We start from the raw sequence: 27,599 nt of genomic DNA, 5'->3' as shown, positions 1-27,599 counted from the left end.
TGGAGACTCACTCTGTCGCCCAGGTTGGAGTGCAATGGGGAGATCTCAAATCACTATACCCTCCACCTCCCAGGTTCAAGTGATTCTCCCGCGTCAGCCTCCGGAGTAGCTGGCGTTACAGGCATGTGCCACCAAGCTCAGCTAATTTTCAAATTTTTTTGCAGATATGTGGTTTCCCTATGTTGACCAGGCTGGTTTTAAACTCCTGGGCTCAAGCGATCTGCCCGCTTCAGCCTCCCCAAGTGCTGGAGTTACAGGCCTGAGCCGCTACATCTGGCCTCACTTTTCAAGTCTCATTTCCCCAGCTGCCCGATGGAGATAATGACAGTTTCCTATTCCTTGGTTATTGTGAGGAATAAACAAGGTATTAGTGTAAAGTACTTTTTTTTTCTTTTTGAGATGGAATCTCTCTCTGTCCCTCAGGCTGGAGTGCAGAGGTGCAATCTTGGCTCACTGCAACCTCAGCCTCCCTGGTTCAAGCGATTCTCCTGCTTCAGCCTGCCAAGTAGCTGGGTTAAGGTGCCCACCACCACAGCCAGATAACTTTTTCTATTTTTAGTAGAGACAGGGTTTCACCATGTTGTCCAGGCTTGTCTCAAACTCCCAACCTTAGGTGATCCACCCACCTCGGCCTCCCAAAGTGCTGGGATTACAGGGGTTAGCCACCACGCCCAGCCAGTATAAAATAGTTTTTAGCAGAGTGCTTGGAATATTGATATTGTAAGTATTTCATAAGTATTGGCTGTTATTATGAATCAGCTTTTTTTTTTTTTTTTTGAGTCAGAGCCTCACTCTGTTGCCAGACTGGAGTGCAATGGTGCAATCTCAACTCACTGCAACCTCCACCTCCTGGGTTCAACCAATTCTCTTGCTTCAGCCTCCCTCGTAGCTGGGACTACAGGTGTCTGACACCATGCCGCTAACTTTTGCATTTTTTGGTAGAGACAGATTTTGCCATGTTGGCCAAGCTGGTCTCAAACTCCTGACCTCAAGTGATCGGCCTGCCTCAGCCTCCCAAAGCACTGGATGACAGGCGTGAGCCACTGAGCCCAGCCTTTATAGTTTTTTAATCATCCCTAAACTGATTATTTGGCTCATGAGAAGGCAGAGGTGTGGAAAACTGGGAGCTTGCTCTATTGAGATCCACAGAGGACTCTGTGCTGGGGGGAAGAAATTGGTGAAAGAAACAGAAAGCAGAGATGTGGCCAAGACCTCAGTGAGAGTCCCAGCCACAGTGTGATGTCAGCTTGGCGCACTTTTGCTGCCACCATCCCAAGCTACACTTGTAGGCTTGGAACACATACTCTGAAGTTCCTGGAGAGGGCTTGGCCTCAAGACCCCTGCTCTGCAACATGAGCGGGGCCTACAGACCCCTTTCACCATCTCCTGTAAAACACACACAAGAGCCAACTCCAAACTCTCTTCTTCTCCAAGGAGCAGCCTAGGTGCACGAATTTAATTTAAAGCAATCTCAAAGCCAGGTGTGCCGAGACTGTCTGATGGTTTAGTGACTTTTCCACTGCCAATGAGACAGGGGGTTCTGAAGGAGGTGGGGGCTAGGGCAAAGAAGCTGAAGGGGTCCAGGACCCTGGGAGGCTGGGAGGAGTGGGCAGGGCTGTGACCCAGACTTCTTTGCATCTGGGTGGCACCATGATCTGAGGCAGCCAGGAGGAATTCCCCAAAGACTAATGGGAACTGGGAGGAGAAACGGAAGGAAAAGCAGGTACTGGAACAGAAAACCTGGTGAGGATGCACCAGCAGGCAAAATACTACGTGATCACAGAAATGGTCGTTACAAAGACTGTAGCACTGGTGCAAGGAAGTGCTTGCACTATACTCTTGAGTGACAGCTGCAGAACGCACAATGCTGTGTGCATATGACAAGTCTGTGTGAGTCCAGATGCACGTGGGCAGAAACCAAAAGGGACTCGGAAAAGTGGCAACAGTTGTGCTGCTGAGGCAGGAAGGTGGGTGACAGGGGGACAGCTATGTCTGGATATGTTTTCTCAAACAGCATCAGATTTAGCCCGTGAACTCAGAGGAAAATCAGATTGGAAGAGCCGTGGGGGTGAGGCAGGGATGACAGACACAAATCAGCCAACAGGCCTGGGCCTGCCTCTTGGATCCTCCACTCTTGCCTCTTCCTGGCTCCCCAGAAACGTTTCCCTGGTTAGAGAGTTAAGGAAGAAGCCAGGCACAGTGGCTCACGCCTGTAATCCCAGCACATTGGGAGGCCAAGGCAGGTAGTTCACGAGGTCAGGAGTTTGAGACCATCCTGGCCAACATGATGAAACCCCGTCTCTACTAAAAATAAATTAGCCAGGCGTGGTGGCGGGCACCTGTAATCTCACTTGGGAAACTGAGGCAGGAGAATCACTGGAACCAGGAGGCGGAGGCTGCAGTGAGCTAAGATCACACCACTGCACTCCAGTGTGGACAATAGAGTGAGACTCTGTCCCAAAAAAGAAAAAAAAAAACGGACAGTTGAGGAAATTCCTTTCCTTAAGGGTTTTCTTTCTAAGGAAAGCAGCCCAGCTGGCAGTGTGACTAAGCTCAGATAAATTCCAGGGCAGCCAAGGGGACATTCACAGCAACACTCTCCAGCAACAGCCTGTGCCTGTCAGCAGTGGGGCAGGTCTTACGATAAAGCACTTTTCAGCACTGAAAAGAAATGAGCTCCATGTAAATATTAACAGGGATAAATCTTGAAAATATGACATGAAGTGAGAAAAGCCAGTTGCAAAAGATATGTGACATGTTGGTATTTGAAGTCACTCCTAAAAGACCCGCCAAGCAATGTTGTATGATATTCACAGATTCATTTACACACAGGAAGATCATGAGACCCATCACAATGATGCATGGTAACCTTGTGGCGGTGCTTCCCCCCAGGCTGTGTGAGTGTCTGTGTGTGCGCGTGTGTGCACATGAATTAATGTGTGTGAGTAACTGTCTGTGTGAGTGTGCATGGGTACGCATACACAGAACACGTCCGCTGAATGACTGTGGAAGCTGTAACCACAGAATCACACAAAAGCTCAGAAATATTCAGAATTCAATCAAAACTAACCGTCCGCGTTTTGTGATGCTATGAAGCTGATGAAAACAGTATAGTTCCTTCAAGTTCAAAGGTATTTAGGTCCAGCCTGGCCACATTTAAACCTCCTCAGAGGCCAAGAAAGGCAAAATCCCAGCAAGGGACAGTGCCGCCTGGAGAGGGCTCCTGGCTTCTACTACCATAGAGAAGGAGAAACGGCAGCAGTCAAACCAGGAACAGAGCTGGAAGGCTCCAAAGGAGAAACAACCACCCGCTTGGCAGGCGAGGACACGGAGCCACAAATGGGGCCAAAGGCCGGGCACGGGGCTCAACTTGACACACCCAGAAGACGCTTCCAAATGCATCACTGCAACCATACAGTTACTTCCTCAATAAGTGAGCATCCTTCAAACCTAGGAAGACCTGGAACTCAGTGTAGAAATATGAATCAAACTCGTGCCACTGACGTTTTAGTGTGTCAAGAAACGTATGCATATTTGGTATTTAACTTCAGTATTTGTTTTTGTTTAAGAAGCTATAGTGAGTGGGGCACAGTGGCTCGTTTGTCATCCGAGCACTTCAAGAGCCGAGGCGAGTGGATCATCTGAGGACAGGAGTTCAAGACCAGCCTGGGCAATGAAGACAAACCTGTCTCTATTGAAAATACAGAAATTAGCCAGACATGGTGGCATGCTACTGTAGTCCCAGCTAGTCAGGAGGCTGAGACAGGAGGATCATTTGAACCCGGGAGGTGGAGGTCGCAGTAAGCCAAGATTGCACCACTGCACTCCAGCCTGGGTGAAAGGGCGAGATTCTGTCTCAAAAAAAAAGAGACTGAGAGAGAGAGAGAGAGAGAGAGAGAGAGAGAGAGAGAGAGAGAGAGAGAGACTATGGCCTATCAGAGTAACTGAAGTATCCTGTGATTGCAATTCTAAACTGTCATTAAGAAATTGATTCACTTTTTTTTAAAGAGAGAGTCTTGCTCAGGCTGGAGCACAGTGGTGCGATCACAGCTCACTGCGGCCTTGACCTTCTGGGCTCAGGTGATCCTCCTGCCTCAGCCTCCTGAGTAGCTGGGATCAGAGGTGTACACCACCATATCTAACTTTTTTTTAGGGGGTGGGGGGTTGAGATGGGGTCTTACTATGTTGCCCAGGCTTGTCTTGAACACCTGGGTTCAAGTGATCCTCCCACCTTAGCCTCCTAAAGTCCTGGGATTGCAGCCCCGAGCCACTGTGCCTGGTCTGGACTTGTGATTTTTCAGTTGAAACCTGACCAACAGTTCTGCCACATATAAGAGAACCTAAGAATCGCCATGTTTACAAACTTAATTTACTGGAGTTAGTAGACTTACTTCAAGACATGGAAATATTTCATGTCCTCTTCGAGAAAGGATTCAAAAAGGTTTAAATTTATAAACCTCTTTGGAGAGTTTTGATGTCTATGATAAAGAGAGACAGGCGGTAGCTGTGATGGACTAAGTCTTTTCACTGCCTCCTGCCACTCTGTGTGCTGAGGCCCTGATGCCCAGTGTGGCCATATTTGGAGACAGGCCCTGTGAGGAGGTGTCACGTGAAGTCCTAAAGGTGGGGTCCTGGTTGGCTAAGGGCTGGTGCCCTTGTAAGGAAAGGCAGCGATGTCAGAGGTTGCTCCCCCTGGTGCGTGAGGACACAGTGAGGGGCAGCCACCTGCAAACCCGAAGCGAGCTGCAGCCAGGAACCCACACCTGCACATTCGTCCTGGACGTCCCAGCCTCTGGAACTGTCGCAAATGTATTTCTGTTGTTTAAGACACTCAGATCGTGCTATTCTGTTATGACAGCCCCAGTGGATTGAAATGGTCACATAATGGGCAATAAGGTTTTTTATGGGTAAGAGAGAACTGAGCAAGTTGTGAGGTGGAGAAGCAGCAACACAGAAAGACATGGAGACCTCAACAAAGCCAGAGAAAGGCCTGAGAAGAATGAAGACAGAGCCTTAGGAGGCTGAGGCAGGAGGATCGCTCAGGCCAGGAGTTTGAGACCAGATTATTCAACACAGTGAGACTCTGTCACTGCAGACTTTAAAAATCAGCTGGGCACAGTAGCTCACCTCTGTAATCCCTGCACGTTGGGAGGCTGAGGCGGGCAGATCACCTGAGGTCAGGAGTTTGAGACCAACCTGGCTAAAAATACAAAAATTAGCCAGGCGTGGTGGCATGTGCCTGTAATCCCAGCTAGTCGGGAGGCTGAGGCAGGAGGATCACTTGAACCCAGGAGGTGGAGGCTGCAGTGAGCTGAGATTGCACCATTGCATTCCAGCCTAAGTGACAGAGCCAGACTCCATGGGAGCTGGAAAAGTGGCCAGTTCCAAGCTGAAGGGAGACCAGAACAGACTGCAGAGGCAGGGGTGTGGGCGCCGCTGAACCAGGAAGGCCCAGGTGCAGGGCTGGGCTTCAGAGGACACTCCCAGCTGGAGCCGAGTTCCTACCAAATCCCACATTCTTCTCATGGGGCTTGGCTGCCTGGTTGCCGCCTGCCTGAGGACAGAGTTTCTCCAGATCCACTTCTGATCCTCCCGAGGGCTCCGTGAAGTCAGGGACACATAGGCACTGTCGTCCTCACACTGCCAAGGGCCACAGAGGCGGCGCTAAGTGAATGAGCCTCTGGAAACTCCATTCTCTTCTGCCCCAGCTGTGTTCCCCACTTTCTGGCCATCTGGGCCACTGGTAACAACCACGGCTCCTCCGTCTGCAGAATTTACCTGCTGCCAGCTGGAGTGGCTGAAACAAGAGCTCCCTCTTCTGCTTTCTGAAGCCCAACAGATCGGGTCCTCACAAGTGCCACGGAGCACCATGAGGCACAGACAGCCAACCCCAAACTCGCTATGCCTTATACAGGCTGTCCTTCGGGGCCGGGTGCGGCGGCCCATGCCTATAATCCCAGCACTTTGGGATGCCTAAGGAGGTGGATCGCCTGAGGTCAGGAGCTCGAGACCATCTCGACCAACATGGTGAAACCCCATCTCTACTGAATACAAAAAATTAGCTGGGTGTGGTGGCAGGCACTTATAATCCCAGCTCCTCGGGAGGCCAAGGCAGGAGAATCGGGTGAACCTGGGAGGCAGAGGTTGCAGTGAGCAAAGATCACGCCACTGCACTCCAGCCTGGGCGACAGAGCGAGACTCAGTCTCAAAAAACAAAAACAAAAAACAAACAAAGCCTGTCCTTGGGTGCCCTATAGTTTCAGGCAACCCCCCCGGAATGAGCTCTGACCACCCGCCATGCCAGCGACACACGGGCCTCACATCCAGGAAGGAAGCCAGACCTCAGCGAGGAAGCTGCGGCTCCCCTGATGAGGAGGCGCTGGGAAGGAAAACCCTCCGTGCGGAGAGGCCTCCTGGTACGACAGAGCAGCAGCAACCACACTCTCAGGGACGAGTATCTGTCTTCCAAACCCTCGTCCACGATGACACGTGCTCAGACCAGCACTGTCTGCTCCTGAAGACATCGCCACCTGCCGCTCCTCCACTATGCCCGTCTCCACCTGTCTGCTCAAGGCCCCCTCCCAGCAACTTCCAAGCAGCTCAGCACCGAGAGCACTGAATGGTGAGTGGACATTCGAGAGATGGAACCCTGTGTATTTAAATCTACCCCTTTATTCCAAGTGGGATTTGAGGAGGCTTTAAAAATGCGTGATATAATCCAATACAGATGAAAACATCACCCTGAAACAAAGACAAGGAAGAAGCAAAGACAAGGAAGAAGAGAGTATGAAGGCCAGGTCAAGGTCAGGTGTCAGATGATAAGCTTTGCGGAACTGCCGAAGGTAGTGACCCATTCTTTTTTTTTTTGAGACAGAATTTCACTCTTGTCACGCAGGCTGTAGTGCAGTGCTGTGATCTTGGCACACTGCAACTTCCGCCTCCCAGGTTCAAGTGATTCTCCTGCCCCAGCCTCCGGGGTAGCTGGGATTACAGGTGTGAGCCACCACACCTGGTTAACTTTTGTATTTTTAGTAGACATGTGGTTTTACCACGTTGGCCAGGCTGGTCTTGAACTCCTGACCTCAGGTGATCCACCCTGCTTAGGCATCCCAAAGTGCTGGGATAACAGGCGTGAGCCACGTGCTTGGCCGGTAGTTGCAAATTCAGCAGTTTTCTAGGGGCTAAAGCAAAGAATTGTGGTTCATAATGAAATTCAAACTATACAAAAGACAAAAACAAAACCAAAATCCTACTGCCTGGCAGGTTTCAAGGTGAGATACCACGGTCGTGCCTTCAAAGCACTCACAGTCACAACTTATACCTGTCTGCATGATTGGGGCGAGTCTCCACTCCAGACAGGCAGCCTCCGCAAAGGCCAGGGTTGTACCTGTCTTTATTCAAGATACAAACAGCTGACTTTCTTCTTGGTCTAAACCTTTAAAGGACCTCCAGGTCATCTGTGAGGCGTATTCCAAGCCAAGTCAAACAGTCACGCTTTGCACACATCTGTACACACACATAGAAGCTGGTAAGGGGGGTAAGAGAGGCCTGAATGGCCAGGTCAAACAGTCACACTTTGTACACAGCTGTATACACACACACACACACACACACACACACACAGAGGCTGGTAGGAGGGGTAAGAGAGGCCTGAATGTGACTAAGGGGCTTTGTTAGGGGAGTCAGAGGAAGACACATGTCAGACACCATCATGGGGGTTAGAAATAACGCAGGAGCATCTCTACTGCTGAAGGATGGGAAATCCGTGGACACAAGAAGAGACGGGGCATGGCTCCTGGTAACAGTGAGGACAGACCTGGGCTCTACAGAGCTGACTAGCATCTCACCTGCAGCCCCTCCAAGGATCGCTAGTCACAGCCAGAAACTGACATGGGGAACACCTGCACTGGCCGAGTGTAACCCCATCCCACCATCCAGTTACAATCAGGCAGCCACATGGCTTTTAAGGAACACAGAGTCATTTCTGGGACAAAGACCGGAACCCCATGGATCAGAAGGATAAAGCACAAGCCATGCATTTTTTAAAAGTGCAAAACGCTGACAACCCGGCAGACTTTTGCTGCCCCTGGCAGAGCCTCCGAGGAAGGAGAGAGCCCTGTGGTTACCAGGCCAGGTGGATCCTGTGATGTCACAGCCTCCTTCCACAAGAAACATGTCGGTCTGGCCTTTGCCTGGCTGTTCCTTCTGCCGGAACCTTCCCTCCACCATCTGTTTGGTCCATTGCTAGTTGGTACCCAGACCCACTGGAGCGCAGCATCCTTAGCCTTCTCTGATCTCTCCAACAAGGCTGAATCTCACTACCACAGCCCCCAGCATCGGCGGCTTTGCATTCAGAGCACTTGCTCCACAAGGGCAGGGACATACCTATTTTTATTCAAGATTGTGTCCCCAGTCCCAGGTAGAATGCAGTCCAGGCATGCAGTCAACCCTCAGTAAACACATTTACTCAGTAATGAATGAACAAATGAATTAAGAGACAGAGCTCTCCACACCCACACACAGTGGGAAATCAGCCATCTATTCAGGACCACTGGTCTACAGTCATCCCAATACTTAGCTCAAGAAGCATGGCTCCTTCCCCCAGGCACAGCCATCTAAAGTCTTTCTGCAGAGGGCCAGACAGGAGTATGATGCAACCTCCCTGACATCACCCACTATAGAGGGACACACAGGAGCAGCTGGCCACCATCCTGACATCGCCCACTACAGACGAACACACACAGGAGCACCCAGCCACCTCCCTGACATCACCCACTACAGAGGGACACACAGGAGCACCCGGCCACCTCCCTGACATCACCCACTACAGAGGGACATACAGGAGCACCCGGCCACCTCCCTGACATCACCCACTACAGAGGGACACACAGGAGCACCCAGCCACCTCCCTGACATCACCCACTACAGAGGGACACACAGGAGCACCCGGCCACCTCCCTGACGTCACCCACTACAGAGGAACACACAGGGGCACCCGGCCACCTCCCTGACATCACCAACTTGGTGCCTTTCCTTCTGGTCTTGTAGGCAATGCCATGTCCCTCAACTTCTGTTTGGAAAGGAAACTGCTTCATTTTTGCTGTTAGTAGGAGGCAGGGACCCCCAGATTCCCCTAGGATTAATGGATGGAGCCAGACTATTAATACTCATCCTCCGCATGGCCTGGAAGTTGGCCAGACACACAGTCTCTCAGCTCCTGCTCAGACCCACTGAATCTAAATCTGCATGTTCACGAGATCACCAGGTGATTCTCATGCACACTTGGGATTGAGAAGTACCAATCTACAATTAAATATTAATTTTTTAAAACTTCAGCTCCAAACAAACCCATGTATGTATTCTAAATGGTAAAGAAAAAAGATCAAAGACCCTGATGAGGTACGGCGGCTCACGCCTGTAATCCCAGCACTTTGGGAGGCTGAGGCGGGAAGATCACCTGAGGTCAGGAGTTCAAGACCAGCCTGGCCAACACAGTGAAACCCCATCTCTATTAAAAACACAAAAATTAGCCAAGTGTGGTGGCCTGTGCCTATAATCCCAGCTACTCAAGAGGCTGAGATAGGAGCATTGTTTGAACCTGGGAGGCAGAGATTGCAGTGAGCCAAGATTGCACCACTGCACTCCAACCTGAGCAACAGTGCAAGACTCAGTCTCAAAAAAAAAAAAAAAGAGTCTGATGAGTTGCCTATAGGTGCAAAACTTGTGGGTAAATCCGGATTTATCTTTCTTTCACTCTCTGTAACCCCAGGAGCACTGAGAACTCAATTATTAGCTGAAACTGTCTACAGCTGACAGATACAAAGAAAATGTGTCTCAGACTGCCCAGTTAAGTGCTTTGCTAATTAAAAAACCTGGCCGGGTGAAGGCTGAGAAGGAGGCATTCACACAATAAAGAATAAAAACACAGTCTGTTTCATTAACAATCATTATTTCGGGACAGATGCAGCGGTTCAAGCCTGTCATCTGGGAAGCTGAGGCAGGTAGATCACTTGAGCCCAGGAGTTCAAGACCAGCCTGGGCAACACAGAAAAACCCATCTCTACTAAAAATACAAAACATGAGAAGGGCTTGGTGGTGTGCACCTGTAATCCCAGCTACTTGGGAGGCTGAGGTGAGAGGATGGCTTGAACCTGCGAGGCAGAGGCTGCAGTGAGCAGAGATCGCACCACTGTACTCCAGCCTGGGCGACAGTGAGACCCTGACTTAAAAATACACATATAGGCCGGGCGTGGTGGATCACGTCTGTAATCCTAGCACTTTCAGAGGCCAAGGCAGGTGGATCACGAGGTCAGAAGTTCAAGCCTGACAGACATGGTGAAACCTCATCTCTGCTAAAAATATAAAAATTAGCTGGGCACAGTGGCAGGCACCTATAACCACAGCTACTCAGGAGGCTGGCGCAGAAGAATTGCTCGAACCCAGGCCACAGAGGTTGCAGCGAGCCAAGATTGCACCACTGGACTCCAGCCTGAGCAATAGAGTGAGACTCTGTCTCAAAAAAAGAAATTAAAAAAAAAAAAATATATATATATATATATATATATATATATATATATATAATTTCTGAGAGACACCATGATTAATACTCTAAGTCCTGGTTTACAACACTCTCAGGAAACTAATTTTGTCACCTAGAAGGTAATACCCACTCAGCCCACACTATTATGTCTCTTTACATACATTACCTATACATGCGCCCAACAATAATCTGTGCAAAGCTTTACCATCCCCACTTTGCAGAAGAAAAAACCGAGGCCCAATGACTCTCAGCGATGAAACTGAGGATCACTCTCAAGTCTTTCACAGTAAACCTTTGGGATAAGATTTTGGTGAAGTCATTTGAGAGGCTGTGTTCCATGTCCCAACCATATTAGAACCCACCATGCCAGCAGTGAGAAGCGGCTGTCTTACTAAGACAATATTTACTATTATTATTATTTTTTGAGACAGTCTCACTCTGTTGCCCAGGCTGGAGTGCAATGGTGCCATCTTGGCTCATTGCAAGCTCTGCCATGAGGGTTCAAACAATTCTCCTGCCTCAGCCTCCTCAGCAGCTGGGATCACAGGTGTGTGCCACACACCTGGCTGACTTTTCTATTTTTAGTAGAGACGGGGTTTTGCCATGTTGGCCAGGCTGTTCTCGAACTCCTGACTCAGGTGATCCACCTGCCTTGGCCTCCCAAAGTGTTGGTATTACAGGCGTGAGCCACCACGCCCAGCCCCACGGTATTTTTTTTTTTTTGAGACGGAGTTTTGCTCTTGTTACCCAGGCTGGAGTGCAATGGCGCGATCTCAGCTCACCGCAACCTCCGCCTCCTGGGTTCAGGCAATTCTCCTGCCTCAGCCTCTCAAGTAGCTGGGATTACAGGCACGCGCCACCGTGCCCAGCTAATTTTTTGTATTTTTAGTAGAGACGGGGTTTCACCATGTTGACCAGGATGGTCTCGATCTCTTGACCTCGTGCTCCACCCGCCTCGGCCTCCCAAAGTGCTGGGATTACAGGCTTGAGCCACCGCACCCGGCCCAATGACGCCTTTCTTAAAGGAAAGCCAGAGGTGCGGTGAGCCTGGGGAGCAGGTGTCCAGGAGCCGCACAGAGCCAGGACTGGAGCGCCTACCTTGGATTCCATAGAGCCGGTTGAGGCGCGACCGCCGGGCCTCGTCGGTGTAGGGGACAGCCAGCCACGGCATCTCACTGAAGTACTGTTTGAAGGACTCCTCTGACCTACAGAGAGACACATGTGGCATGCAGGGCTCTATGATCATCCCGCCTCACCACCGCCGAGTCCTCTCGCCTCATCACTGCCGAATCCTCCCCACCTGGACCACAGCCAAGTCCTCCCCACCTGCACCACAGCCGAGTCCCCCCGCCCGCACCACCGCTTAGTCCCCCTACCCGTACCAGAGCCGAGTCCTCCCGCCCACACCACCACCGAGTACTCCGCCCGCCCCACCGCCGAGTCCTCCCACCTCACCACCACCGAGTGCCCCCGCCCTCACCACCACCGAGTGCCCCCGCCCGCACCACCGCCAAATCCTCCCGCCCGCACCACCGCCGAGTGCCCCCGCCCACACCACCGCCGAGTGCCCCCGCCCGCACCACCGCCGAGTGCCCCCGCCCGCACCACAGCCGAGTGCCCCCGCCAGCACCACCACCGAGTCCCCCCACCCGCACCACCACTGAGTCCTCCCGCCGCACCGAATCCTCCCGCCTTACCACCGCCGAGTCCTCCCGCCTGCACCACCTCTGCATCCTCAAGCCTCACCACCGAGTCCTCCCGCCTGCACCACCGCTGAGTCCTCCCGCCTGCACCACCAATGAGTCCCCCTGCCTCACCACCGAGTCCTCCCACCTGCACCACCACTGTGTCCTCCCACCTTGCCCGAGTTCCACCCAAGGTTTCTGCAGACGTTGGGGTTTCCAACCCCTGTGCTTCTCAGACACCAGGCTACAGGGCTATGTTCTTCCAGGTGTGCTGGTGTCCACCGAGAAGCAAATGCCTCCTCCGGGCAGGTGGGTCTGCACTAAGAAGCCAGGCCACTTCACAGCTCCCATCCCAGCAATTTAACTCATGTCCAGCTTTCCATTTCTCAACACAGACAGGTGTTACTTGCCTAGGGAGCTTCAATGTACACAGGCACTGTATACCCATGAGAGTTCCAATTTGTGCATGAAACAGTGACTTACACGGGACCAGAAATTTAAGAACCATATACCTATGATTCTACAAGTAAAAAAACCTCAGAAAGACACACCTACTCAAGTGGCAGAAGGTGGATCGGGGTTCCCTGGGGCTGGGGTTTATGGGTAGAGACTAACCCAAGGAACCTACATAGTGACGAAAATGTTCTGTGTCTTATCTATGATGGTGGTGATTACATGGGCATCTACATTACTCAACTGTAAACCTAAAATGCATGCATTTTATAACATATAAATTATGCTTCCATTAAGTTGAAGCTTAAAGCTTTCAAAAATGATTGTGGACAGGCATGATGGCTCATGCCTGTAATCCCATCACTTTGGGAGGCCAAGGTGGGCGGATTACTTAAACCCTGGAGCTCAAGACCAGTCAGGAAACATGGCAAAACCCCATCTCTACTAAAAATACAAAAATCAGCCGGGTGTGGTGGCACGTGTCTATGGTCCCAGCTGCTCAGGAGGTTGAGGTGGGACGATCACTTGAACGCGGGAAGCAGAGGTTGCAGTGAGCTGAGATTGCACCACTGCACTCCAGCCTGGGTGACAGAGAGAGACTCAGTCTCAAAAAAACTGACAGCCGCACCTGGCACGGCTTCAGGCTGAGACGGGAGCCACGGCACGCAGAGCGGGACTGCGGGCCGACAGTGTACCCAGGATGGCATGGACACGGCAGAGCGGGACTGCGGACCGACAGCACACCCAAGATGGCGTGGACACACAGAGCAGGACTGGGGACCGAGAGCGCACCCAGGATGGCGTGGACATGGCAGATGGAACAAGAGCAAAGTGCCCTCTGTGTGTTGGCATCTCGGTCCTGCTATGAACAGGAACGTAAGTGGCAGAGGCGGCAGGTGACTCCGTTCAAACTGGGCGGGGGTTTTGAGATGCAGAAAGCTCACTGGTAAGAGAGGCCTTAGTGAGGGGGACCTGACTTACTCCAGGAAGAATGTCCAACCTTCCTGTTTTGTGATTCCTTATCTATGTGCATTCAAACAGCACTGCACACAGTGTATGGCCAGAGGTAAGAAAACAGCCACCCAACACAGGTGTCTGCTTACATCAGTCTCCGGCTCCTTCCCACCCTCCTCCTTTCTTGTCTTTTTACCACAATCTACAAAGCTGAGCAAATCAGAAGATACGTCCTAATCTCAAACAATCCAGGTCTGAATGGGGACATATTCCAGTATTTATGACAAGAAGAGGTTCTTAGCCAGGAGCAGTGGCTCACATCTATAATATCAGCACTTTGGGAGGCCAAGGCGGGTGAATCATGAGGTCAGGAGTTCAAGACCAGCCTGGCCAGCAGAGCGAAACCATGTCTCTACTAAAAACTACAAAAATTAGCCGGGCATGGTGCTGGGTGCCTGTAATCCCAGCTACTCGGGAGGCTGAGGCAAAGAACTGCTTGAACCCGGGAGGAGGAGGATGCAGTGAGCCGAGATCATGCCACTGTACTCCAGCCTGGTGACAAAATGACATTCCGTCTCAAAACCAAATAAAAAGATGTCAGCCACCCACAGAAAAGGGGCCCAGCAAGGCTTGTCACCATGCGACTGACCTGTCTGCACTAACGAAGATGATCTCGAAGTTCTGGCCGGCCTCCTTGATCTTCCGGTAGGATTCCACCAGCACCCGGGTGAGGCTTCGGCAGGGTGGACACTGAAAGGCAGGACGGTGAGACCTGCTGTGACACCCCTTCTCCACATCCCACCACTCACCCTCGGAGGCCAGGGGAGCAGGATCAGGACAGCAATATCCCATTCACGAGAGGGGTGGATGTGAGACGTGCTACCCAGAGGCTGAGGCAGGAAGATGGCTCGAGCCTCAGCGCGTGAGGCCGGCCTGGGAAACAGAGCAAGACCTAGTCTCTTGAGTGAATGAAAGTGAACGATGAGACAAAAATAAACTTGCCTCTCTTAAAGGTGAGCATCCAGTGCAAGCACCCACACTGTCCCTGTGCAGTGTGAGCAGGCAGTGGGCAGGATGGACTCATCTGCATGAATTAAAAGGAATATCCGGGCTGGGCGTGGTGGCTCACGCCTGTAACCCCAGCGCTCTGGGGGGCCGAGGTGGGGGGATCACTTGAGGTCAGGAGTCGAGACCAGTGTGGCCAATATGGTGAAACCTCCGTCTCTACTAAAAATACAAAAATTAGCTGGGCTTGGCAGTATGTGCCTATAGTCCCAGCTCCTTGAAAGGCTGAGGCTGGAGAATTACTTGAACCTGGAAGGTGGAGGGTGCAGTGAGGCGATATTACGCCACTGCACTCCAGGCTGGGTGACAAAGCAAGACACTGTCTCAAAAAAACACAAAACAAAAAAAAAAGAGGGCCGGGCATGGTGGCTCACGCCTGTAATCCCAGCACTGTGAAAGGCTGAGGCAGGCGGATCACTTGAGATCAGGGTTCCAGACCAGCCTGGCCAACATGGTAAAACCCTGTCTCTATTACAAATGCAAAATTAGCTGGGTATGGCAGCACATACCTGTAATGCCAGCTACTTGGGAGGCTGAGGCAGGAGAATCGCTTGAACCCAGGAGTTGGAGGATGCAGTGAGCCGAGATCGCACCACTGCACTCCAGCCCAGGCATTGGCTGGAGTCAAATCCAGCAAGTCATTTCTTGCTGCTTTTTTCATTCATAATTATAAGCATTTATTGCCAAGCAGGCCTCAGGCACAAGAAAAGCTGGAAACGCCTGCCTGGCCAGTCTCACCCCCAGAGGCCAGCCACAGCCAGGCTTGCTGGCCACCTCACTGCTTCCTTCTGTCCGAACGAAAGGGAGGCCAAATGCTCACCCAGTGTGCGGAAAAGTAGACGCCCACGTGGGAGCCCTCCAGGCTGCTGCTCTCCAGGGACTGCCCACTACTTCTCAGCAAGGGCCCGGCGATGACCTCCCTGAACGGTTTAGGGCCCCAGGGGAACTCCAGACCTGAAACGGAAAACAGACGGTGAGAGGTTACGACTCTATGATGGTCTACGACCCAGGAGGCCTCAGCGTAGCAGGCATGACAACATCATCGTCACGTGGAATTTGTTCACACATCCACAGGCTCTGCAGCTGACACAGGAATCAAAGAGGAATCACCACCTGCCCTCCAGGCAATGCATCCCAAACCCCATGGACACTGTCTTCTGGGGGCTTCTGAGAAGTCCACATGCCCAGGTCACATCCTGAGGCTGGAGAGCCAGGGGCAACACAGCGATGTCTGTGCAAAACAAACGGGCTCTGCAGTCTCTCTGATGGCGAGCTCGGTGTGGACACTGCCCCAGTGTCCACCTGATACCCAGGACTGTGGATTCAATCCCAGCCACACCATCTCGGTGGTCCCCAGCTAGGGGATTTTAAAATGCAAGGGTCCTGGGCCCCAACCTGAGATTCTGATTCAATGGCTCTCGACGGGGCTCAGGGAACCAAGTGAGAATTTAAGTCTAATAAAAGAAAAGACTGAAGCCCACGCAGCCCATATGCTCCACATTCTGACGGCAGCTAAGCTCCAGGCGGGGAGAATTAATAACATGCCCCCCACTCAACTCAACAGTGTTTTCTCACAACATGGTCCAGGGACCACTGCAAGGAGAGCACAGGCTGGCTGAACACGCAGGTGGTCAGGCCTCCTGGAAACAAGCAGGATCCACCACGCTCTGGAGATCGGGCTTGGGAGTCCGCACCAGGCCAGGATCCCCGGCTGCCCCCATAATCCCAGCACTTGGGAGGCCAAGGCGGGTGGATTGCTTGTGCCAAAAACTTTGAGACCAGCCTGGGCAGCCTGGGGTGATCCTGTCTCTACAAATCATGAAAACCCAGCTGATGTGGTGGTGTACACCTGTAGTCCCAGTCACGTGGGAGGATCAGGTGAGCTGGGGAGGTCATCACGCCACAGCACTCGGCCTAGGAGAGACAGAGACACTGTCTCCAAACCAAGGAAAAGGTTTGTGTTTGCCTCCACCATGCCCTGGTTTTTACTGAGGGCAATTCTTTGAAGTAGGTGACTTTTTTTTTATTTCACTTTATTTATTTATTTAGAGACAAAGTCTCACTCTGTCATCCAGGCTGGAGTACAGTGGCGTGATTGAAGCTCACGGCAACCTCCTCCTCCTGGGTTCAAGCGATTCTCCCACCTCAGCCTCCTGAGTAACTGAGGCTGCAGGCATCCGCCAATGCACTGGCTAATTTTTCTGTTTTTAGTAGAGATGGGGTATCTCCATATTGGTCAGGCCAGTCCTGAACTCCTCCTGACCTCGTGATTCGCCCACCTTGGCCTCCCAAAGTGCTGGGATTACAAGTGTGAGCCACTGCACCAGGCTTTTTTTTTTTTTTTTTTTTTTTTTGAGACGGAGTCCTGCTCTATTGCCCAGGCTGGAGTGCAGTGGCACAATCTCTGCTCACTGCAACCTCCACCTCCCAGGTTAAAGTGATTCTCCTGCCTCAGCCTCCTGAGTAGCTGGGATTACAGGCACCCACCATCATGCCTGGCTACTTTTTTTTTTGTAATTTTAGTAGAGACAGGGTTTCACCAAATTTAGTAGAGACAGGGTTCCACCAGGCTGGTCTCACACTCCTGATGAGCTTTGGCCTCCAAACTGCTGGGATTACAGGTGTGCCCCACCATGCCTGGCCTTTAGTGACTTTTGAACTGGGAAAATGTGTGAGCAGTCTTGAATGTTCTATTGAATGGATAAGGGAGGTAAGGAGATTCACAGTCCTGTTCTCACTCCAGTGCAGGAGGGAAAGCAGCCACATGGACAGCCCTGAGTGGGACTGGAGGAGCAGCTCCACGCACAGCCAGCAAAACTACGGCCTGCAGGGCCAGCAGCTCCAAGCATCAGGTGCGCTCACCGCCAAGCCGGGAGAGCCAGGCAGGCACTGCGACTTCGCTGCATAACATTTTAAGGGGGAAAAACCCCACTTGGCCTGCCTCTGGCTGTGAAAGGGCCGCTGACACGGAAGCAGCACTAGAGGCCGGGATCTGAGCTCTCCCACGGCCTTTCCTCTCCCACTCTCCCATGGCCTTCTTGGGCCTCCGAGCTTGGCTCCTTTTTGTGGATTCCATCTCTTTTTGCCCGTGAATTAAAGCCCCGAGGAGGGACATTCCTATCCCCGTAAAAATCTTCTAACCATGGAGGATACTGTAATTTCACCAGGACGATACTCTCTAGCCACACACACCCACGTATGTATGTTTCACGAGTGCTCTCTACCAATGGGGCAGAGACTAGGGGTGTGGGGAGGGGCTGGGTCAGGAGAGGACCCCACGCAGGGATTAGGGGAGGGGTGCGGGGGGGCTCGTGGTCATGGGAGGCCCAACCGCTCGTGCCGAGGTCTTACCTTCTGGGTCATCCCGAATCACCAGCAGCCCGTTCCTGCACACGACCTTCCCGGTGGTGGCGTCTAGGAATATTAGCGATGGAATGTTGGAAATTCGGTATTTGTTCCAAAGTTTGAGCTGCAGGAAAAAAAGCAAAAGAAGGTGGTTAAGTCTAAACCAGATTCCCTGCAGAGTTCTTTAGAGCCTCTTAGGCCTGGAGGCTGGATGAACCGGCAAGCCTCAAAGCATACAGAAAAGAATCATCAATTCTACGCAGGGCTGCTGGGCAAATGGGCACGGTCACTACAACGACACTGGCCCCCGTGGTCTGGGACAGTACAGGGGACTCCATGGCAGAACTGATGGTCCCACTGGCCCCCGTAGTGTGGGACAGTGCGGGGACTCCGAGGTGGAAATGATGGAGGACGACACTCATCCTGGAGGGGGCTGCACTTCTACCTCTCTAAAAAGCATGAAGATGAAGATGGATTCTGCAAATTCACAACACAATGAGACCACCACGTGGTTAAGGAAGGAAGGGAAGGTTTTCCACCCTGGCAGCAGCAACAGCAGCCAGCTACTCTGCCATGGCCCCTTGCCACCAAGGGAGAAGAGATGGGTTTTCCAGTAGAAGGCCACGGAGTTACAATCTGCCCCTCACCCCTTCACCAGGCCCCTGCTCCTGAATGATCACAGTCACTGTTACACGTGCCTTTCAGCCTGCAGAACACCAGGAAAGCCACACCCAGAGCCAGCCCCGACCCCCTGCTCTCGGCGCCACACAAAACACGCTTCAGTCTCTCGGCAGATCCTTGAGACTGGCTGTGCACACGGTCAGAGGTCCAGGGTCTCAGAGGAATGAAACCGAGAAAATGTGAATGCCAGCCCAGGGTGGGAAGCCAAGTATGGCCAGCCTCCTTTGTTGGCTCACAGCCATCAGGGTGAATGCCACATGGGTGGGCAACAGGGTGCTCCTGAACTTCACTGCCAAGCCCCAAAAGCCACATAATTAAATGCAGTGTTTGGGCCGGGTGCGGTGACTCATGCCTGTAGTCCCAGTGCTTTGGGAAGCCAAGGCAGGAGGATCACCCGAGGTCAGGAGTTTGAGACCAGCCTGGCCAACATGGTGAAACTCCATCTCCACTAAAAATATATAAAGTAGCCGGGTGTGGTGGCATGTGCCTGTAATCGCAGCTACTCAGGAGGCTGAGGCAGGACAATCGCTTGAACCAGGGAGGTGGAGGTTGCAGTGAGCCAAGAGCTTGCCACTGCACTCCAGCCTGGGCAACAGAATGAGACTCTGTCTCATAAATAAATAAAATGAATGCATTGATGGGCTGGCAATGTACCTCCAGAAAAGAAAGATATAGGGAAACTGTAGAACACCTACTGTTGAGGCCCTTCAGCTGTGAGCCTTCGGAGGCAGGAAGGCTGGGCCCTTGGGCAGAACAGGGCAAGGATGTGTCATGGGAAGCAGCCTGAGAGGCCGGTGACACAGAGAAAAGGGAAAGGGTCTGTGGTGTGGTGAGGGTGGTTCCAGTTCCATCCCAAGCAGTGAGGGAGAAGGGCAGGGATCTGCTCAGAAATACCAGGCCTCCATCTGTGGACACCTGTGTCTTGGCAGGAAGGGCTGTGGGACCCACCTCAGACTGGGTGGCTCTGTCTTCATGCCGCATCTTTTCCCCAGCCCCGCAATTCTGGGGGCTCACAAAACCATCCTGGGACCTCAGAACAACAGTGATTCTGCACGTCCAGTTTTTCTTTCTTTCTTTCTTTTTTTTTTTTTTTTGAGACAGAGTCTTACTCTGTCATCTAGGCTGAAGTGCAGCAGCGCAATCTCTCAGCTCACTGCAACCTCCGCCTCCTGGGTTCAAGTGATTCTCCTGCCCCAGCCTCCTGAGTAGCTGGAATTACAGGCAACCGAAACCACACCCAGCTAATTTTTGTATTTTCGGTAGAGATCAGGTTTCGCCATATTGGCCTGGCTGGTCTGAAACTTCTGGCCTGGAACTCCTAACCTCAGGTGATCCACCTGCCTTGGCCTCCCAAAGTGCTCAGATTACAGGTGTGAGCCACTGTGCCCAGCCAGTTTTCAATGGCATCATTCCAGAGAAACTTGGTATGGAATTCAGATTAAACATCCTTAAGAGGCTCAACAAGACCATCCTGCCACCAGGATCAGCTTCATAAGTTTGCTATGCAAGGGTCCAGCCACATTAAATTTTTTTTAAAAAGGAATATTAAAGGCTGGCAAGGTAGCTCACGCCTGTAATCCCAGCACTTTGGGAGGCCAAGGCAGGCAGATTATGAGGTCAAGAGATCGAGACCATCCTGGCCAACATGATGAAATCCCGTCTCTACTAAAAATACAAAAATTAGCCGGATGTGGTGGCATGTGCCTGTGGTCCCAGATCCTCGGGAGGCTGAGGTGGAAGAATCGCTTGAACCCAGGAGTTGGAGGGTGCAGTGAGCCGAGATCACACCATTGCACTCCAGCCTGGCGACAGAGCAAGACTCTATCTCAAAAAAAAAAAAAAAAAGAAAGAAAGATTAAAATGATTGAATTTTCCTGCTTTAAAAAGTAATTCTTGGGGGAAAAAAATCACTGGAAAAAAGTTGGGAAACACAGCAAACCACAAAAATTGAGATTAAAAGTTACCCATAACTCACCATTTAGGAAAGCTTAGACCTTTTTTTTTGGAGATGGAGTCTTGCTCTGTCAGCTGGAGTGCAATGGTGTGATCTTGGCTCACTGCAATTTCCCCCTCCGGGATTCAAGCGATTCTCCTGCCTCAGCCTCCTGAGTAGCTAGGATTACCAGCATGTACCATCACCCCCGGCTAATTTTTGTATTTTTAGTAGAGATGGGATTTCACCATGTTGGCCAGGCTGGTCTCAATCTCTTGACCTTGTGATCCGCCCACCTCAGTTTCTAAAAGTGCTGGGAGGACAGGTGTGAGCCACTGTGCCTGGCCCTGACCATTTTACATCCCCACAGTGGAAATGAGAGAGCCCACCTTCTAGTGCCCTCGCCAGCATTATCACCTCATTTCTGTTGCTTGTCTTTTTTTTTTTTTTAATTCCAGGATACATGTGCACCCATCAACCTGTCATCTAGGTTTTAAGCCCTGCATGCATTATGTATTTGTCCGAAAGCTGTCCCTCCCCTAGCCCCCCAGCCCACAACAGGCCGCAGTGTGTGATGTTCCTCTCCCTGTGTCTATGAGTCCTAATTATTCAGCTCCCCCTTATAAGTGAGAACATGAGGTGTTTGGTTTTCTGTTCCTGTGTTAGTTTGCTGAGGATAATGGCTTACAACTCCATCCATGCCCCTGCAAAGGACATGAACTCATTCTTTTTATGGCTACATAGTATTCCATGGCATGTATGTTACACATTTTCTTTAGCCAGTCTATCACTGATGGGCATTTGGGTTGGTTCCAAGTCTTTGCTATTGTAAATAGTGCCGAAATGAACATACGTGTGCATGTGTCTTCATAATAGAACGATTTATAATCCTCTGGGTATATACCCAGTAATGGGATTGCTGGATCAAATGGTATTTCTGGTTCTATATCTCTGAGGAATTGCCACACTGTCTTCCATGATGGTTGAACTAATTTATACTCTCACCAACAGTGTAAATGTTGCTTATCACTGACTTACTGATGTGTAGGAGATACGCTATAGTGAGCACAGTTTTTTACCCCACTATGTTTTATGACTGGCAAGTGCTAGAAGTCATTCCACCGATATTAACTAAGCACCTACTGTGCCCCAGCCATGTTTGTCACATAGGTATACAAGCATCAAGGGAGGTGTGAGACAGGATGAGGAGCAGCGGAGGAGGAGTGAGCTTGAGAGGGAAAGTCAAGGCTGGAAGGTCAACCCCCAGGTGCTATTACATGTGCAAGTGGATATTTCAAGTTACTGGATTTAGCGATGGAGACTCAGTGGGGATGTAAAAGTCGGCATCATCTGTGACCAGAAGAGAGTAATGGTCACAGGACTGGATGAGGCCATCCAAGGAGTGGATGAGGCTACACATGAGACTCCAGGGCAGATACAGGGACCACAGACACGGGAGGCTACGTAGGCGCACCAGGTGAGGAGGGGGGTGGGGGTCCCTAGAGTCCCAACAGCCAGGTAAAGAAAGTGCCTTGGAGAGGAGAGCGCGGGCACCTGGTGTCAGATGCTGCTGAGATGCCAAGGACGACGAGGACAGAGGACCGGCCATGGAATGTGGCAGAGTCATGTACCAAGCTGATGGGATTGGGGGGCCAGTGAGGGGACAAGGCTGAGGCAGCCTGACCTGGAGGAGGGAGGGGCGGGTACAGCTCTGCCCAGCACATGCACCTCACATGGGTCTGTGACCCAACAAACCCGAGTCCCCCTGCCAACATGGGACACAGAGGAGGGCCCTGCAGAGAAGAGGAGTTACAGAGAGACAGAGGAAGTCACAGAGAAGGGGCTGATAATGACCACATGATTCTCTTAATTGTCCCGGCCAGGCGTGGCATCTCACTCCTGTCATCCCAGTACTCCGGGAGGCTGAGGCAGGAGGCCTTAACTTCAGATTGCTTGAGGCCAGGAGTTTGAGACCAGCCTGAGCAATGTAGCGAGAACCTGTCTCTACAAAAAGCAAACAGTTCCACTGTAAAGGGAAGAGAAAAACAGGGCTGTGGCTAGAAAAATATAAACGAGGTAAGGAGGAAGGTATTTATTTATTTATTTATTTATTTATTGAGATGGAGTTTTGCTCTTGTTACCCAGGCATGATCTTGGCTCACTGCAATCTCCACCTCCTGGGTTCGAGCAATTATCCTGTCTCAGCCTCCCGAGTAGCTGGGACTACAGGCGCGCACCACCATGCCCAGCTAATTTTTGTATATTTAGTAGAGACAGGGTTTCACTATGTTGACCAGGATGGTCTCGGTCTCTTGACCTCCCAAAGTGCTGGGACTATAGGCATGAGCCACCATGCCCGGCCTAAGGAAGAAGGTAATTTAAAGCTGCTCTGGCCGGGTGCGGTGGCTCACGCCTGTCATCCCAGCACCTTGGGAGGCCGAGGTGGCTGGATCGCCTGAGCCCAGGAGTTTAAGACCAGCCTGGGCAACATGGCAAAACCCCGTTGCTCCACAAAAAAATACAAAAATTAGCTGGGTGTGCTGGCCACTCCTGTAGCCCCAGCTACTTGACAGGCTGAGGTGGGAGGAGGCCTTGAGCTCTGGGGCCGAGGCTACAGTGAGCTGTGATATGGTCACTGCACCCCAGAATGAGTGATGGGGCGAGACCCTGTCTCAACAGGGCTGTGCTGTCTGGCACTGCAGAAGCTGGGAAGGATCGGATGACTTTACATCCACTGTTTGCTCTGCCCAGATATCACCTGGCAACTTTCCCACCCAGGGTGCATTCTGGTCCTTTTTTTCTTTTGAGACACAGTCTTGCTCTATCACCCAGGCTGGAGTACAGTGGCACGATCTCAGCTCACTGCAACCTCCACCTTCTGGGTTCAAGCAGTTCTCCTGCCTCAGCCTCCTGAGTCACTGGGAGTACAGTCACACACCACCAGGCCTAGCTAATTTTTTGATGTTTTGTTGAGACAGGGTCTTGCCATTCGTCCCAAGGTGGTCTCGAACTCCTGAGCTGAAGCATTCCTCCCATCTCCACCTCCCAAAGTGCTGGGATGACAGGTGTGAGCCGCCACGCCCAGCCGCAGGGTGCATTCTGATGATCCTTCGACTCGCCAAGCAGCCTCCTACCACAACCACCCAGAGGCCACGTGGCACAGTGGGGAATGTCACAGCAAAACCCCAGCACCTGCAACCCTACTGCTCACCATCAGCTCATCAAGTTCAGAAGCAAAGCCATGGAGAAGAGAGAGAAAAAAGAAAGAGGAGACAACATTAGCTCAACTTGGCAAACGTTGAAAAGGATGACGAAACGGGCTATCCAGTTACTTGAAATTTCCCATTCCTCTGCCTGGCAGTTGGTTCTGGTAAAGTGTCCAAGGCTGCGGTTGGAACTATCCTAGGAATGCAGGCCAGAAACGCTTTCACAGCGACCCACGCAACAAGGAAGCAAATATCAGAAGGGACAGGGCTGGGAACCAGGAAACTGCAAAAAGGCGAAGGAGAGAGCCCAGCAAAGCTGGAACACAGGTGGGATCAGTCAGCACCCACAGAGGCTGCAGGGAAATGAAACCTGGTGATTTCTGAGAAGCCTGAATCTGCCCCCCATGCTAAGGGCTGGGTCTTGCACTTGACTGGGGGTTCTAAGCTTTTCTTTCTTTCCAACAGCTTCTGTTGGAAACAGCTGCAAATTTGTGGAATCAAGGCAAAGCCAATGCAGACACAGGATTCATCAGCAAACTCCTGGGCCAGGTCAGCCAAGCCTTCTTGGGCAAACGTCACCCCTGCCCTCCAGCCAAATCAAAACCATCCTTTCCGTGAGCAGCATTTGAAAACAGAGCCTTGGGCTGGGCGCAGTGGCTCACGCCTGTAATCCCAGCACTTTGGGAGGCTGAGGCGGGTGGATCATGAGGTCAAGAGATTGAGACCATCCTGGCCAACATGGTGAAACCCCGTCTCTACTAAAAAAAAAATACAAAAATTAGCTAGGTGTGGTGGTGTGCCCCTGCAGTCCCAGCTACTCGGGAGGCTGAGGCAGGAGAATTGCTTGAACCCAGGAGGCAGAGACTGCAGTGAGCCAAGATTGCGCCACTGCACTCCAGCCTGGAGCCTGAGCAAGACTGTCTCAAAAAAAAAAAAGAAAGAAAAGAAAACAGACCCTGGGCCAGGCACAGTGGCTCAATCCTGCAATCCCAGCACTTTGGGAGGCTGAGGCAGGTGGATCACCTGAGGTCAGGTGTTTGAGACCAGCCTGGCCAGCAAGGCCAAACCCCATCTCTACTAAAAATATAAAACTTAGCAGGGCATAGTGGCGGGCACCTGTAGTCCCAGCTACTTGGGAGGCTGAGGCAGGAGAATTGCTTGAACTGGGGAGGTAGAGGCTGCAGTTAGCCGAGATGGCGCCATTACACTCCAGCCTGGGTGACAGAGTGAGACTCCATCTCAAAAATGAAAAAAGAGCCTTAAATGTGCTCACACCCTTCCGAACCCACAATGACCAAAGCCTGCGATCTATCCTAAGAGCAGGACTCCCCCTGCTGCCATCTTCAAGGTCACAGCAGGATTTGCACCAGAGGTTACAGAGCACGGGCCCTGGCTCCAGAGCCTGAGTGTTTGGTCTGTTCCAGCCACTTACTAGTGGGTGACCCTGGTCACGCCTCTCACTTCTCTTGGTTTCCTCAGCTGCAAAATGCAGGTAACAGACCCTATACCTCACTGAACAGTTGTGCAGATGAGTTACACAGATCCCTCAGCACAAAGCCTGGCTAGGATTAGGTCTGACATAAGGGTTAACTGCTTTCTGCTAAGGAGCTGACACAGAGTGTAGGTCTCATTCTGTCACTCAGGCTGGAGTGCAGTGGCCAAATCATGGCTCACTACACCCTCCACCTCCCAGGCTCAAGCGATCCTCCTACCTGAGCCTCCCAAAGTGCTGGGATTACAGGTGTGAGCCACCACACCTAGCTTAGCTGCCACTATTATTATTATCACCATTACTTTGAGACAGAGTCTTGCCCTGTCGCCCAGGCTGGAGTGCAGTGGGGCAATCTCAGCTCACTGCAGCTTCATCCTCCCAGCTCACAGGATCCTCCCACCTCAGCCTCTGAGTAGCTGGACTACAGTCACACACCACTATGCCTGGCTAATTTTCTGATGTTCTATTGAGACAGGGTCTCACTACGTGTCCCCAGCTAGTCTCAAACTCCCAAGCTCAAGCGTCTCTCCCATCTCAGCCTCCTAGAGTTCTGGGATTACAGGCGTGAGTCACCACACCTAGCGTAGCTGCTATTACTATTACTATCATTGCTTTTGTTATCCCCGCCCCCTCTGTGCTTTTGTTTGTACAGACAGGGTCTATTCTGTTGTTCAGCCTGGAGTGCAGCAGCATGACCACAGCTCACTATTACCTTGAACTCCTGGGTCAAGCCATTCTCCCCCCTCCAAAAGTGCTGTGTGACCGGTACAAGCCACCATGCCCAGCCCCCATGCCATCTTCTTTTATCTTTTTTTCTTGAGACAGAGTCTTACTATTGTCCCCCACGCTGGAGTGCAATGGCACAATCTCGGCTCACTGCAACCTCCACCTCCTGGCTTCAAGGGATCTCCTGTCTCAGCCTCCTGAGTAGCCGGGACTGCAGGTGCCCACCAGCATGCCTGGCTAATGTTTTTTATTTTTAGTAGACACGGGGTTTGACCACTTTGACCAGGCTGGTCTCAAATGCCTGACCTCAGGAGATCCACCCACTTTGGCCTCCCTAAGTGCTGGGGTTACAGGTGTGAGCCATTGCACCAAGCCAGAACAGTGAATTTTCTAACTGATGTACAGATGACCTAGCTGAGCTTTGCAACCAACAGAGCTGATCAGTTGTGATTTACAACACTCGAATGAAAGTGCCACAGGGAAATGAAGGTGGTGAGACACCTTGTCTACCTTACCATTTAGAAGCGGAAAACAGTGAGAATGGTAAACTCTAAGTTACAAATATTTGGCCACAATATAAAAATGTGAGGCTGCAACCGCATATGGCAGATCAGGCCACCTGCCAGGAGAAACGAGCAGAAAAAGGGCCGGGAGGAGGACTAGCTGCTTTCTAGTTTACCAGTGCTGCAGGGAAGGGCTCAGAATGTTAATCAAACACACTCGGAACTATCTCACACACCTGCTCTCCCAGAGCATTCGTTCCAGCTGGGAAAGCTATAAGAATTGGCAGCTCAGGGTTGAGTAGGGTCCTCACTGGTCAGTGAAATCTTCAATCAGTACTCGTGTTTGCTGGAGGGCAGTATGGGATAAAGAAAATGATGGAGAACGCGGTTCTGGAGCCAGACTGCCTGAATTCAAACCCAGCTCCGCTATAAACCACAGGGTGAACTCTATCTAGCATGTCACATCCTCTCTGAGTATCAGTTTCCTCAAGAGTAAAATGATGATAATAACGACACTGCTTCATACTCTGCCGTGGGAACTGGATTGATGTGTGTGCTGGGCTGACACCACTGCTTGGTACACAGCGAGGGTTCCGGCCAGGTGTGACAGCTCACGCCTGCAATCCCAGCACTTTGGGAGGCCGAGGTGGGAGGATCACCTGAGGTCAGGAGTTCAAGACCAGCCTGACCAACACAGAGAAACCCCATCTCTACTAAAAATACAAAAATTAGCCAGATGTGGTGGCTTGTGCTGTAATCCCAGCTACTCTGGAGGCTGAGACAGGAGAGTCGCTTGAACCCGGGAGGCGGAGGTCGCAGTGAGCCGAGATCGCGCCTGCCTGAGCGACAAAGCTAGACTCTGTCTCAAAAAAGGAGAGAAAGAAAGAAAGAAAAGAAAGGAAAGCAAGCAAGCTGCCCCTTCAGACTGAATTCAGTCAACAACACATTAGTGAGATTAAAAAGTAGCAGCCACAAAGACAAACGCATCCGTGTTTTCTTCCCACCCTTTCAAAAGT

The 27,599-nt window shown here is 51.5% G+C and overlaps 1 protein-coding gene and 1 long non-coding RNA gene across 10 annotated transcripts in view; one reads left to right on the top strand and one right to left on the bottom strand.

The window, feature by feature from the left end:
- The window catches only part of NXN (nucleoredoxin), a 165,176-nt gene that overhangs the window by 13,472 nt on the left and 124,105 nt on the right, over positions 1-27,599 (bottom strand). For all 9 annotated transcript variants that reach the window (XM_035299239.3, XM_054256967.2, XM_078372298.1 and 6 more), the window contains 4 exons: positions 18,049-18,166; positions 15,518-15,651; positions 14,282-14,382; positions 11,639-11,745 (listed from right to left, as the gene is read on the bottom strand). In XM_035299239.3, coding sequence (XP_035155130.1) covers positions 11,639-11,745; positions 14,282-14,382; positions 15,518-15,651; positions 18,049-18,166 — 460 coding nt within the window. The remainder of the gene's footprint in view (positions 1-11,638; positions 11,746-14,281; positions 14,383-15,517; positions 15,652-18,048; positions 18,167-27,599) is intronic.
- LOC118153658 (uncharacterized) lies at positions 22,454-24,462 on the top strand. Its single transcript, XR_004743062.3, has 3 exons — positions 22,454-22,732; positions 23,635-24,189; positions 24,328-24,462. It is a non-coding gene; the product is annotated as an uncharacterized LOC118153658 (long non-coding RNA).

The sequence above is a fragment of the Callithrix jacchus genome, chromosome 5 (assembly GCF_049354715.1).
Source record: "Callithrix jacchus isolate 240 chromosome 5, calJac240_pri, whole genome shotgun sequence".
NCBI classification, from domain to species: Eukaryota; Metazoa; Chordata; class Mammalia; order Primates; family Cebidae; genus Callithrix; species Callithrix jacchus.
This window is presented reverse-complemented; position numbering and strand designations above follow the sequence as displayed.